This window comes from Pimephales promelas, chromosome 3, assembly GCF_988280905.1.
Source record: "Pimephales promelas chromosome 3, fPimPro1.hap1.1, whole genome shotgun sequence".
Classification (NCBI taxonomy): domain Eukaryota; kingdom Metazoa; phylum Chordata; class Actinopteri; order Cypriniformes; family Leuciscidae; genus Pimephales; species Pimephales promelas.
In genome coordinates this window covers 280,684-295,850 of record NC_142771.1, presented here as the reverse complement: position 1 = coordinate 295,850, position 15,167 = coordinate 280,684, and the positions used below count along the sequence as shown (strand labels likewise).

Genomic DNA, 15,167 nt, shown 5'->3' with positions numbered 1-15,167 from the left:
TTTAACAACAACAAAAAGTTTACCATCAAAAACGATAAAATCGTGTTGTGAAGTTGCGAAATGAGCCAGACCTGACACGTCACAGCACAGACCACGTGATCAGCGGAGAGCAGTCACGTGTTGCCGGAAATAAAGTGCGCAACTGTTTACCGAGAGGACCGTCAGTGAGTGATCGCACATAATAACACACTCTTTTATTAAACACCATCGCGCTGAAGTTAACATCCGCTTTAGTCGAGTCCTGATCGGCGGGAGAACATGACGCTGAACCAGAACCATCACCCGAACGGAGGAGTGCTGATCCAGGCCGGAGAGAGGTACCAAACACACACAACAACAACACATAATCCCAGTAACACACACACATCATACCCGCTGATATAACACACACACACACACACACACACACACATACCCTCTGATATAACACTCGCGCGGAGGATCCATCTTGTATGTTGTTTATGTATTGTGTTGTTTTTATTTTAACCGAATCTGATTGGCACGGTGTCATCGTGTAACTTACAGATCTGCTAATCCTTATGAAACACGTATCAAATCATAATCTATATTAGTTTGACAAATAACCATGTGTTGAATTAGATCTATAATGTGATGAATCATAATAGTCTGCTATTTAAGGCACACTATGCAGGATTTTTCGCCACCAGGCGTCGCTAACTTCTTACAATCACTTAACGTTATAGTGACGTATATTCTGCATTAAGCAGAATTATGGATCTTGTCGTTAGGCTGATGGATCTTTTATGGATGAGTGACAGCGATGATTTTATCATGCGATTGCTAGACGAATAGCGCCACACAACGGGAGTCCCGCGGATATAGCGGAACAAGAACATTTCATTCTACCAAACTAAACACACAAGTGCTGAATTACTCGCACAGGTCAGTTTATTAGAGGAATTAAACTTGAGGAAACACAGCGCTGCTTCACTTGCTCTAACAGTTTCACTATCACACTAAACAGCATTTGTTGTGTGTTGGCTGTGTGAGACTCGCAGTAAGCTAGATCAACATTAGAATAACATACAGATCATATTCTAACATTTCATCATATTGAACTAAATAACATTGAATAGTTTTATGTATATGTGCTCACCCGTCTAATAAAGTGCATGCAACACTCGCGTCTCTGTCGAGTCGAGGTTAGTCGCGGACGTGGAGCTCTCGGGATCTGGAAAGATGTTGATCTTCGTTCTAGCCCTCTTGTCTCAAAGTCTACTTACCATGATCCATAATGCGAACAAAACACCAACAGGGTGAGTGTCCTGCTAGACTTAACCCATTTATCAACGTCTGTCGCCATGGTTACTGGAAACGCGGAAACGGGGGGTAACGCGGATGTGATGTTATTGATTGGTGACTCCTCATCCCTGCTCACACGCCTCGTTTCCTTGGTTTAAATCGCAATTTTCTCATGATTTACAAATAGTGGGAAATATTTGGGATATTGTAAATTATCAACTAAAATATATAACGTTGGCCTAGTGGTTTTTGGATATTTTACTGCAAAGGTCCTGCATATTGTATCTTTAATCATATAGTTAGCCTGTGGTTTACGTCGACTACACTGAAAATGAGCCATCAAACGTCCCAGTTAAGGGTGTCAGAAGAAGTAGGATTTAACATCATCATCATCATCATCATTAGAGCCAGTGCGGTGATTTCCACAGGAACTGTAGTAACAGTGTTTGTTCACATCTGTTGAGAAACTGCGGCTGTTCTGTGCGCTTGAGTTCCCATTGTGACCTCACTTCCTGTTTTCATCCTGGTCTTTCAGCATCTTACGAGAATGTAAGAACGTCGAACTGTCCTTCAGTGACATCACACCCAAGAACGACCTGTTCAAGGGGACCAAGAAGGGCTCCGTCTTCCTCACACAGTACAGGGTAACTATAACCCACCCAAACACATGCTAACTAACCCATAACTGACCCAATAGAGTTTAAAATAATCTATAACCCACCCAAACACATGCTAACTAACCCATAACTGACCCAATAGAGTTTAAAATAATCTATAACCCACCCAAACACATGCTAACTAACCCATAACTGACCTGATAGAGTTTAAAATAATCTATAACCCACCCAAACACACGCTAACTAACCCATAACTGACCCAATAGAGTTTAAAGTAACCCATTACTCACCCAAACACATGCTAACTAACCCATAACTGACCCGATAGAGTTTAAAGTAACCCATAACCCACCCAAACACATGCTAACTAACCCATAACTGACCCAATAGAGTTTAAAGTAACCCATAACCCACCCAAACACATGCTAACTAACCCATAACTAATAGAGGTTAAAGTAATCTATAACCCACCCAAACACATGCTAACTAACCCATAACTGACCTGATAGAGTTTAAAGTAATCTATAACTCACCCAAACACACATTAACTAACCCATAACTGACCTGATAGAGTTTAAAGTAATCTATAACCCACCCAAACACATGCTAACTAACCCATAACTGACCTGATAGTTTAAAGTAATCTATAACCCACCCAAACACACGTTAACCAACCCATAACTGACCTGATAGAGTTTAAAGTAATCTATAACCCACCCAAACACATGTTAACTAACCCATAACTGACCCAATAGAGTTTAAAGTAACCCATTACTCACCCAAACACATACTAACTAACCCATAACTGACCCGATAGAGTTTAAAGTAACCCATAACCCGCCCAAACACATGCTAACTAACCCATAACTGACCCGATAGAGTTTAAAGTAACCCATAACCCGCCCAAACACATGCTAACTAACCCATAACTGACCCAATAGAGTTTAAAGTAATCTATAACCCACCCAAACACATGCTAACTAACCCATAACTGACACAATAGAGTTTAAAGTAATCTATAACCCACCCAAACACACCCTAACTAACCCATAACTGAGCTGATAGAGTTTAAAGTAATCTATAACCCACCCAAACACATGCTAACTAACCCATAACTGACCCAATAGAGTTTAAAGTAATCTATAACCCACCCAAACACATGCTAACTAACCCATAACTGACCCAATAGAGTTTAAAGTAATCTATAACCCACCCAAACACATGCTAACTAACCCATAACTGACCCAATAGAGTTTAAAGTAACCCATAACCCACCCAAACACATGCTAACTAACCCATAACTGACCCAATAGAGTTTAAAGTAACCTATAACCCACCCAAACACATGCTAACTAACCCATAACTGACCCAATAGAGTTTAAAGTAATCTATAACCCACCCAAACACATGCTAACTAACCCATAACTGACCCAATAGAGTTTAAAGTAATCTATAACCCACCCAAACACATGCTAACTAACCCATAACTGACCCAATAGAGTTTAAAGTAACCCATAACCCACCCAAACACATGCTAACTAACCCATAACTGACCCAATAGAGTTTAAAGTAACCTATAACCCACCCAAACACATGCTAACTAACCCATAACTGACCCAATAGAGTTTAAAGTAATCTATAACTCACCCAAACACATGCTAACTAACCCATAACTGACCCAATAGAGTTTAAAGTAATCTATAACCCACCCAAACACATGCTAACTAACCCATAACTGAGCCAATAGAGTTTAAAATAATCTATAACCCATCCATACACATGCTAACTAACCCATAACTGACCTGATAGAGTTTAAAGTAATCTATAATCCACCCAAACACATGCTAACTAACCCATAACTGACCCAATAGAGTTTAAAATAATCTATAACCCACCCAAACACATGCTAACTAACCCATAACTGAGCCAATAGAGTTGAAAGTAATCTATAACCCATCCATACACATGCTAACTAACCCATAACTGACCCAATAGAGTTTAAAGTAATCTATAACCCACCCAAACACATGCTAACTAACCCATAACTGACCCAATAGAGTTTAAAGTAATCTATAACCCACCCATACACATGCTAACTAACCCATAACTGACCTGATAGAGTTTAAAGTAATCTATAACCCACCCAAACACATGCTAACTAACCCATAACTGACCCGATAGAGTTTAAAGTAATCTATAACCCACCCAAACACATGCTAACTAACCCATAACTGACCCAATAGAGTTTAAAGTAATCTATAACCCACCCAAACACATGCTAACTAACCCATAACTGACCCGATAGAGTTTAAAGTAATCTATAACCCACCCAAACACATGCTAACTAACCCATAACTGACCCGATAGAGTTTAAAGTAATCTATAACCCACCCAAACACATGCTAACTAACCCATAACTGACCCAAACACATGCTAACTAACCCATAACTGACCCAAACACAGGTTAACCAGATAACGCTGTACCCATGACACTGATAGCAGCAAAAAAGAGCGCTCCGCTTGATTTAAAACCCCGACAGATGTTAGCGCTAGATCTCTTATTTAATAGCGAACTGAATGAATGCTCTGCTAGTTGACTGGAGATGTTTTATTTACTTTTGTATTACGTGTACAACTCAACTTTTGGTATGGTGACAACACTGGTGTGTGTGTGTGTGTGTTTCAGATGGTGTTTGTGAGCAGTGTGATGAAAGACAAGTTCTGCTCCTTCATGTTCCCGTATTACCTGATGAAGAACTGCAGCATCGAGCAGCCAGTGTTCGCCGCCAACTACATCCAGGGCCTGATCAAAGCCGAGGCGGGAGGTAGAGTGCTTTACCCAGCATGCACCTGCACTGAGTGTGTGTGTTCTTATAGCGCTGTGTTCACGTGTGTGTGTGTGTGTCTCAGGCGGCTGGGAAGGCCAGTCCAACTTTAAGATGTGTTTCCCCAGCGGAGGCGCCATCGAGCTCGGACAGCAGCTCTTCAAACTCGCCACCAACGGTACGTTTGATTTGTTTGACGATTTATTGATGCTGCGCGATTAATCAAATCACAATCGCGATGTCAGGCCTATACGATTATGATGCAAAATGCTGCGACTTTTAAATAAATAAATTCTGTCATCTTTTATTTTTTATGATCCCGCTCTTATTCATGTGAATGCTTGTCAAAAGAGAGTGCGTAGCCCTTGTGTTTTACAAATACACACGTATGTCAATATATTAATGAGTGTGTGTGTGTGTGTGTGTGTGTTGGTCAGCGTCTCGAGGTCCTCCGGCTCAGAACGGATCGGCCGCAGGGATGAACGGATACGCCAGTCCAGCCATGCCTCAGCCGTACTCGTATCCCAGCATGCCTCAGGCCGCGTACAACCCCTACCCATATCCCCCCACTGCTGCAGGTACCTCACACACACACACACACACACACACACACACTCAGCTGATGAACGCTTCTGTACTGATGAACTGTGCTTTTGAACAGGTGTGTATCCCAGCGCTCCCATGTACATGGCTCCGCCTCCTCCGTATCCCGGACCCCCACAGGACTGGTGTCCGCCACCAGGTACACACACACACACACACACACACACACAGTATACTGGGTCTTTAGTCACATGATCTGATCTCTGTGTGTCGTTTATAGTTGCTCCAGGAAATGCCAAAGCAGCAGAAGCAGCCAGTAGTGCATTTTACAATCCCAGCAACCCTCACAGCGTCTACATGCCCATGGTGAGACACACACACACACACACACACTTCTACTGGTGATTCAGTGATCGTGAGTCGTTTCGAATGATTCCTCGTGTTGTTCATCAGGATCAGCCTCCTCCATATTATCCTCCTGAGAATCCCGACAAGAAGAACATGTGAACCGGATCACGGACTGGATCACGGACCGGATCACGGACTGGATCACAGCGACTCGTTTCCGACAGTTTTCATCTGATTCTGTGTGATGAAAGCAGCAGTTTTCATAGATATACACTCTGACTTTAATATTTAACCAGCGAGAGTGAAATTAACACCTGTATTTCATCCTGCTCATTTTCTAATCCTGATGACTGTGTGTGTGTGTGTCTGGGTAATTCTGTAAATTCCTTTTGATAATGTAATTCAAATACTCACAGATGGTAACAGTAGAGCTGAAGTGTGTGTGTGTGTGTGTGTGTGTGTGAGATGTTGGCGGTGGAATTAAACCTGTATATTCTCTCAGTGGTTTAGTGTTTCTGTTCAGACAAACACACTGCAGATCCTGTTCATGTTACAGCTCTTCACACACGTCACACAAGCCATGGTGTAAGAATGCCCTCCGGCAACAGGTGAGCGATGATGTCATCAGTGACGCCACCGCGCCGCCATATTGGTATTCCCTAGTGAGCTCACGTGTCCTATTGAATCAATAGGAAATAATATGATTTGACTGAGAAAATATTGCCTTAATGTTTTAAAAATCTCCCTGTATTCTTACAACACAAACATCCTAAGCATTTAAACGGTTATTTTGTATAAAATTGGCTTTGATAATGGGAAGAGTGTCTGTCGGCTAACAGTAAGTGATAGTAGCTAATGAAGAAGTGTTTTATTTTGTGATTTGCTCTTTGAAAGAAGAAGCAGCTTACCTCCTCATTAAAATCTTTAATATACTGTCTCATCTCATTATGTAGATCAGCGTGTGTTCTTCGTCATCATTATCATCATCAGAGGTGGACAGTAACAAAGACCATTTACTTGAGTAAGTCGTATCCTCTTGTGTATTGTGAGAGTAACACCTGTGGACTCTTTATCTAGTGTCGTCTTTATTCCCCAGCCCAACAGCGCCCCCTCATGGGCAGAAACAGTACTGAGGGTTCAAACCATGTAAACGTTGGTATGTAGATTTACTACATTATTATCCCACAGGTACTGTACTAGAGTACACTTTTTGAGTTATCCAAAGAAAATCCCGGACGAGCCCCCATGTGATGGAATCTCCCGATTAATACCGTTCCTAATTATACAATATCCCGTCCTTGATATTAATATAATCTCGCGGTAACTAAAGAGCCTATCCTTTAGTCGTGTCCTCAACAGTTAGGTGATCAGTCTATTTAAATTCGTATTCTATTATTGAAATAATAAATTTCCCCTTTATATTATAAGTCTACCTTTGGTGGTACTCTTCAACCTTGTTCACATCATAAAAATTAGTCATACATATACACTTGTTATATGCTGCCTCTTTGGCTAGGCTATTTTGGGTTATTCTTATCTCAAAAGAAATCTCACCCTCTGATTGGTCGCTCTCTTCAGGTAGGGTCCTCCCGGCCCAGTTAGAAGAGAGCGACTAACACTCAATGATCCAAGGTCCAGTCAGATGAATATAATAAATGTTACAAAATTTATTACAATAATCAAATGAAAATGATTACTTGTTACAGATCATAAATCAATATTAACTAACAGATGGATACTAGCTAGGCTTGACGCTTCTTGCGCCTGATAACTGCTGGCGTATCAGGTTGGTGATTGCAAGGATCTCTCCTTCATCCCCTTCTTGAATCAAAATCCAATTCATATCAAAATCTGCCTAACTTCCCATGCTACTTCTCAATAGGGTGTCTACTTCATAAATTGAGTGATCTGAACCATTATTTCCACAATTTTCATACAAACCACATATGGAAATGGAGGCGCCCTTATATGAGCAGTAATGGAGTCTGGTTTTCAAAAAAAAAAAATTTGCCGGTACATTAAGTCACCAGCCATTGGCAAGTGTGACAAAAAGTTAGTTTTAGGCCCTGTTTGCACCTCACTATGAGATACATTCTTAAGGCCCATACACACCAGGACGAATATCAGCGTGCGTTATTCGCCAGCGTTTTTCAACACGCTTTTTGTGTTCACATCCAAGCAATTTTCGCTGACGATGAGTCGAGTGAACATGCAAATTCATTCCCTGATATTAGATGGCGTCCATTTGCCATGCAATACCACTCCATAACAGCTTTCTTTTATTCATTGTGTGAAAACTGTTTTATAATTGAATGTTGCGTTACGATAGAAACAGTACTTATTTTATCAGGCTCCTCCCCTTATGGGTGTCATTATATTTCATAATTTATGATCAAAACCTTTTCTAATCTTGACAAAACTGATATTGTCAGAAAGGTCAGAGTCTCAAGGTTTCAAATTTTGTGACAGAATTGATATTTGGACAGAAATGTATTAATTTGTTAAGGCAGAATGTATACAACTAAATTCATTGGAATTCAATGGCACCCGGTGGCTATTTTTGGTACTACGCCTAAACAAAATCCCATGTGAACTTCAATTTTTGTGATATCAACTTCAAATTTGGAACATAACTTGATAAGATTTATGGCTTTGATTTTACAGAAATTTTAGAGTAAAATATGTATTTTATATAAAATAAAAATATATAGCACAGTATATTTGATTTACTTCAAATTTAAACTTCCATAACTTTTTCATACTTTAATTTTTTGAAGTTTTTTCGCTTCAGCAATATTCTGCTGAGTGTTTCCTTTAAAACAAGACCAAACTTGGGTATATTCCAAAGCATTCTTAAATTACAACCATTTAAGCTTGAATAGTGCATTTTAACCCCCATTCTCAAAAAAAAAGGGGGGTGACAGCTAAGGGGTTAAAAAAATGACGCTTTTACGCGTCGGTGTGCAGACTCACATTGGCGCCCTTTGTTTAGTCACAAGGCGTTAAACATCGGCGAATAACACGCGTGAAATTCGTCCCGGTGTGAACAGGCCTTTATACTAATGAAAATCTTTCCAAGCAGACACCAATCAAAACAAGAAAATGTCCTGACGCTCACAGTGGCTTGTAAGGAAACTACTTTGTTGCTCAGCACATGAAGATAAACTACTTGCCGTGATCTCAGACTGTGTTTAAGTGTGCGGCTTCTCTCCAGTGTGGATCCTCTCATGTGTTTTCAGATTTGTTGATCGACTGAATCTCTTGTCGCAGTGTGAACACTCATAAGGCTTCTCTCCAGTGTGGATCATCTCATGTGTTTTCAGAGTTGATGACAGATTAAATCTCTTGTCGCAGTGTGAACACTCATATGTTTTTTCTCCAGTGTGGATCTTATTGTGTTGATCCAGGTTGCGTTTAATAGCGAAACTCGACCCACACTCGTCACATGTGTACGGCTTCTCTCCAGTGTGGACCCGCTCGTGTGTTTTCAGATGTTGTGACTGATTGAATCTCTTGTCGCAGTGTGAACACTTGTAGGGTTTCTCTCCAGTGTGGATCCTCTCATGTGTTTTCAGATGTGATGACTGACTGAATCTCTCATCACAGTGTGAACACTTGTAAGGTTTTTCTCCAGTGTGGATCCTCTGGTGCAGTTTTAAAAAGGCCAATGAAATAAAAGCCTTCCCACACTCATAGCACACATGATCTCTCACACCAGTGTGAGTTTTCTCATGTCCATGTAAATATTCCAGCTGTGAAATACTCTTTTCACACTCAGAACATGAATGCGGCTTCTCCTTCGCTAACGCCCACTGAAACGTTTTCCCACACTGATCACATGTGTAAGGCCTCTCTCTGGTGTGGACATTCTTGTGCCCTTTAAGTTGTCCCAATTGTGTGAAACTCTTCCCACATTGATCACACATGAACGGTCTTTCTCCAGTGTGGATCCTCATGTGAGCTTTAAGATTTTCTCTGTGTGTGAAACTCTTCCCACACTGAGGGCATTTGAACGGTTTCTCTCCAGTGTGAACTCTAAAGTGAACCTCTAGTTGTTGTTTGCTTGAGAATCTCTTTTTACAGCAATTACACAGGAACAGCTTCTCTCCATTGTGTCTCTTCATGTGAACAATAAGACTTTCTCTGTATGGAAACCTTTTCCCGCACTGATCACAAGCGAACGGCTTCTCTCCAGTGTGAACTCTCATGTGTTTTTTAAGGTGAGATGGTCGCAAGAAACTCTTCTCACACTGATGGCACGCGTACGGCTTCTCTCCGGTATGGACACTCGTGTGAAGCTGAAGACTTTGTTTGTATGCAAAGCTCTTCCCGCAGTGATCACATGAGAACGGCTTCTCTCCGGTGTGGATTCTCATGTGAATCACAAGACTTTGTTTATATACAAAACTCTTTCCACACTGAGTGCAGGATGCAGAATTATTGTCTCTTTTCTTTAAAGATGTCTTTTTAGTCTTTGAGCGACTCCACGTTTTTTTCCCAGGTTTAACATTTTCCACTTCTCTCAGTTCTTCTCTCTCCTCCTTTACTTGAATCAGTTCTTCTCTCTCCTCCTTTATTTCACTCAGTTCTTCTCTCTCCTCCTTTACTTGAATCAGTTCTTCTCTTTCCTCCTTTACTTGCATCAGTTCTTCTCTTTCCTTCTTTACTTGCATCACTTCTTCAGTCTCCTCTTTTACTTGCATCAGCTCTGAAATGAAAGGGAAAAAGTTATTGAACATTATAGGCAGATATCCCTCTTGTTTCTGTAGTGAGAACTACAATTTTATTTGATCAACGACACAATTACCTAATGGTAACATTAACATTAGCGAAAGGCGATGGGAAGGAAAAGATGTGGTAGAAAAAGGTGTACAAGCAATAGGGATAACCGCACCCTGGAGAGGACTGAAACAAATCCCATTCAAAAATGTGGGGGAGATTCACAAAGAGTGGACTGAGCTGGAGTCAGTGCTTCAAGAACCACCACACATTATCTGCTTTCCGACCAAGTAGTTACAGGAACTTAGTTATAGGAACTGTCCACTTCTAAACAGTTCTAAGAACTACTCTCCCCTAAACTCAGTTTTGCTGCTTGCGTTCGCACTGGCCAAGTGGCCATAGGAACTGGTAGGACGCAAGCACGGCGACGGTCTTTATAGCGTCATCACTAGACGTAGCGTTCCTAGACGTGTTCCTGGTTCCTGTTCTGCCTTGCCGGGACCTCAATTTATCAGATTATAATAGATTATGCTTGTTCTGTACAGAGAAACACAGAAGACGAAGGCTCCAGCGTAATATGATATTAAGTAATGTGATGGAAGAAGAGAAAAGAGCAGAGCGCAGGAGGCAAACAAAACGACGGGTAAGTTTAGCTAGCATTAGCAATCAGCTGGTTGAATGAGTTATGTTTGTCTTAATCCTCGTTGTAATGTTTTGAAAAAACACACAGCGCGCTACAAGTTCCGTGTTGACAGTGGGCATGACTTATATAAGTTGAACCAATCGACGTAGACCTAGGGAAAGGGAACTAAAAAAAGTCCTCGCTCTAGACCAGGTACTGAAAGAGTTATAGGAACTTCGGTCTGAGGAACTAAAAAATCCCCAATTTAGTCCGGTCGAAACACGAGAAAAAAAGGGTTATAGGAACGTTAGGTTCTAGGAACTGCAAAAGTCCCTCCGCTCGGAAAGCGGCTATAGACGTGTGCAAGACATGGGCTTCAGCTCTCGCACTCCTCGTGTCCAGACACTCTTGAACAAGACACAGCGGCAGAAGCGCCTCGCCTGGGCTGAAGACAGAAGGACTGGACCGCTGCCGAGTGGGCCAGAGTCATGTTCTCTGATGAAAGTAAATTCTGCATTACCTTTGCAAATCAAGGTCCGAGTCTGGAGGAAGAGGAGCGGCACAGAATCCACGCTCCAGTGTAGTCTCCACAGTCAGTGATGGTCTGGCCATGTCATCTGCTGGTGTCGTCCACTGTGTTTTCTGAGGTCGAAGGTCAACGCAGCCGTCTACCAGAAAGTTTTAGAGCACTTCATGCTTCCTGCTGCTGACCAACTTTATGGAGATGCGAATTTCACTTTCCAACAGGACTTGGCACCTGCACACAATGCCAAAGCTACCAGTACCTGGTTTAAGGACTGTGGCGAGGGGGGCGTGGCTCAGCGGAGTCTGTAGCGGGAGAGCGGGGACGGTCAAGTTCAAATGACGAACACCTGTCTGAGATTTCAGTAATTGGCGTGAGGAGAACGCATATAAGCAGGCCGTGCTGACAACAGTTTGAGAGAGAGACTTGGAGCTCGTGCACTGAGAAGTGGAGATTTCTAAGAGTGACGTCCGAAAGCTGTATCCAGTGGGAAGAGTATTGCTGACTACTGTTTATTTTTGTCTCTGATCGCGCCGTAAAAGAGCTTCGTAAGTGAAAGTGCACGAGTCCCAGTATTCGCCGACCCTGTGTCTCCTTCCATCACCTTTACAAAACGAACTTGTTCTCCATCACACTGGTGCCAAAACCCGGGATGGAAGGATCCGCGGGGTGCTGGACCTGCTTAGGGAAGCTTGGGAGGATGGACCTTCGAACAGTAAAAATGAAATTCAATACGTCCTGGACCTGAGAGCAAAACTCCACACTTTGGGGCGGCTCTCTACGGAGAATTTGTTACAGGCGCAGGACCGACAAAGTCGGCTGTACAACAGGGGGGCTAGACTACGCAAATTTGCACCGGGAGACAAAGTGCTTGAATTGCTTCCCACATCCAGCTCTAAATTACTCGCCAAGTGGCAAGGACCGTTTGTGGTCACATGGCGAATCGGGGATCTCAACTATGAGATTCTTCGATCAGATAGGGACGGAATACATCAGATATACCACCTCAACCTAATTAAAAAATGGCATGAGTCAGCGATGCTGGCGACGGTAGTGAGTGGGGAAGTGTTTGTCATGATATGTTCTGACAATAAAGAGTAGACGCTTATCGTGATAATTATCGATATCGACTGAAATAAAACAATTATCGTGATACTATTTTTGGCCATATCGCCCAGTCCTAGTTTAGGCTAACTGTTTATCTAAAAGTGCTTTAATGTTTCTAACATGAATGTTGTCCAGCATCATGAATGAATGAAGAATAAACACCAACCTCTTTGTTCTTCAGGATCTTCAGTGTGTTTCATTCTGCAGGGTTCTGGATCACTCATGTTCTCACTGTCCTTTTTAATAAACTCAGTCTTTGCAGATTTCAGCTCTTCCTGATGCTTTCATGTTCGTCTTCACTTGTAGCTGATGAGAATTTACAGCATTTATTAGAGAATTACAGTGGGAGGAGCTTCCCTGATGATAAATTGCTGTGGGAGGAGCTTTACTGATGATGAATTATTGTGGGAGGAGCTTCAGTGATGATGAATTGCTGTGGGAGGAGCTGATCTGACAAAACAAAAAATATTATCAGTTCCTGAATTTTGTTTTTATACTAAATATCACATCTAAGCATTTATGCTTAGATGTGATATTTAGTATAAAATAAAGTCTGTCTGAAATAAAGTTACTGATGCAAATGTATAACTTATTTTAAGGCCAACCAGAACACTATCCTGCTTTTTCCATAACAATTTAGGCAGATATCTAGAAATAAAAAAGAATATTGTCTTCCAAAATGAATACAATGGTCAGGAAAAGAAAAAAGAAACAGTTGAAAGCATGGACACAAAAATAAATGACACAAAAATCTCAAATTTTACATCAGCATAATAAATGAGGTGAAAACAGGAACTATTGTCATGAAATAAAGAGTGTTTTCAGCAGATCTGTTAATATTGATGATCCTCAGACTATCAACACTCATTCAACAAGACATTCAGGATCATCAGCAGATCATCTCACTTTATTCTGAGTGTTTGCTGTTAGAAACACATTATTTGAGTCAGGATATAAAAGCCTGTAAAACTGCTCTACTGAAAGAAAATACTGTAGGCTTATATAATGATTTTTAAATCTAATAATGTTAGTGCAATAAATGTAGTTACTACAAAATCTAAATATATTTTAGAGATTGACATTATGCTGCTGTAGTTATTTAGATGAGGTGGTTAATTAAGATGAATGATATTATATGTGTGTGTGTGTGTGTGTGTGTTTTATCCTTGTCATGCTGTGAGAAGCAGCGCAATGTGAATGTGAAGCTGTATCTGTTCCAAAATATTTTAACAATGTGAAGTAAAAACACATTGGATTTGTTAAAGATAAAATAAAGCGTTACTAAAAAATACCGTTGCTTCTAACATGACAAGGAAATAAAATAAAAACACTAAAGATATTCATCTTAATTAACTACCTCATCTAACTACAGCAGCAAAATGTCAATATCTAAAATATATTTTGATTTTGGAGTAACTAGATTCATTGCACTAATGTTATTTTAAGATGGACAATTATCCTAAAAACTCATTATAAACTCAATGTGAAGTTTTTAGCGTGTCATTTTAGTGTATCTGTTGCAGTAGGCTATATAAACATTTGATTTGTTAACATAAAACGGCAGCAACATCAATTCCTCTCACAGATCTCAAACTTTAACTCTTGACGTTCAGTAACACTCACTCCAAACATCGAAATAATCACACAAATGAACACACACACACACACACACGCGCGCGCGCGCGCTCAGGTCTGAATGAACTCCACATATTCTCCTCAGACTCGCTGCTGCTGCACTAAATGTGTATTTCAGGAGGAAGACGCCAGAAAAGACGCACAAGTATCGCTGTGATCGATGAAAACAACACAGAAATGAGTCTGTCGCTTAATCAAACTGTATAAAGTGTGTGTGATGTTGTGTAAAGATGAATAATACCGTGAACTGCTCTCCTCGCCTCAGAAGACTCGACACTTCTTCTTCTTCTTCTTTATTGGCGGCTGGAATTAGCGCCATCTATCGTGGGTTTTGGATCAGAGACTCAACTTTTTTTTCCAAGTGATGCATCATAACAGTTAAAGGAGTATTTGAGCATTTGAGCTTTTTGACTGAAGAAAGAAAGACATGGATATCTTGGATGACATGGGGGTGAGTAAATTATCAGCAAAAGCTTTAAAAAAATTACCTGCCATTCCATACGCTTCTCAAAATAGTGAAATAAATACATTTACCAAAAGTGAACAATTTAATTTTTAATATATTATTATTAGCCCCTCCCCCTGATTCAACGTGCAGCAGAGCGGCGTTCGCACACACACACACACACACACACACTCACACACACACAGACACACACTAACACACTGCTGTGGGGCGGTGGAGTGGCCCTGCAACCCGACTGGAGAGACTACAGCTGCCCCAGAGTCTCTGAAGGTGAAGTGAGTTTGCCCAGGTGTAGTTAAAACACGTACGCGTTTAACTTAGATTTGTAATGAATGTATTGTATGCTAAAGACGATTCAGCATCAGCAAAAACAGCGAGTCTTACGTTAGCCAAAATCATTGGTCAAATCGCTCCCTCGTGATAGTTAAGAGAACTCTTCCCTTTGATTATCTAATTTCGATTTGAGTAAAGACAAGAACAGCTTAATAAAATATATTAA

The 15,167-nt window shown here is 41.0% G+C and overlaps 2 protein-coding genes across 3 annotated transcripts; one reads left to right on the top strand and one right to left on the bottom strand.

Annotated features, from left to right (window-relative positions):
* The first annotated feature begins 103 nt into the window (after positions 1-103).
* On the top strand, positions 104-6,097 carry wbp2nl (WBP2 N-terminal like). The gene is made up of 8 exons (XM_039656982.2): positions 104-317; positions 1,799-1,907; positions 4,567-4,705; positions 4,791-4,883; positions 5,143-5,283; positions 5,367-5,447; positions 5,529-5,614; positions 5,702-6,097. Exons 1-8 carry the CDS (start codon positions 259-261, stop codon positions 5,753-5,755), a joined length of 762 nt encoding a protein of 253 aa, XP_039512916.2. The 5' UTR covers positions 104-258; the 3' UTR covers positions 5,756-6,097.
* A 1,146-nt stretch (positions 6,098-7,243) lies between these two features.
* Positions 7,244-14,505, bottom strand: LOC148981796 (uncharacterized). 2 transcript variants are annotated; one of them, XM_089128095.1, is made up of 3 exons: positions 14,444-14,505; positions 12,734-13,017; positions 7,244-10,304 (listed from the first exon to the last, which is right to left on the bottom strand). In XM_089128095.1, the coding sequence occupies exons 2-3, from the start codon at positions 12,789-12,791 to the stop codon at positions 8,788-8,790; spliced, it is 1,575 nt and encodes a 524-aa protein (XP_088984221.1). In that variant the 5' UTR covers positions 12,792-13,017; positions 14,444-14,505; the 3' UTR covers positions 7,244-8,787. The 2 variants fall into 2 exon arrangements, with proteins under 2 accessions (XP_088984221.1, XP_088984222.1); XM_089128096.1 differs by having other exon boundaries at positions 12,734-13,012; positions 14,444-14,500.
* Between the last annotated feature and the right edge of the window lie 662 nt (positions 14,506-15,167).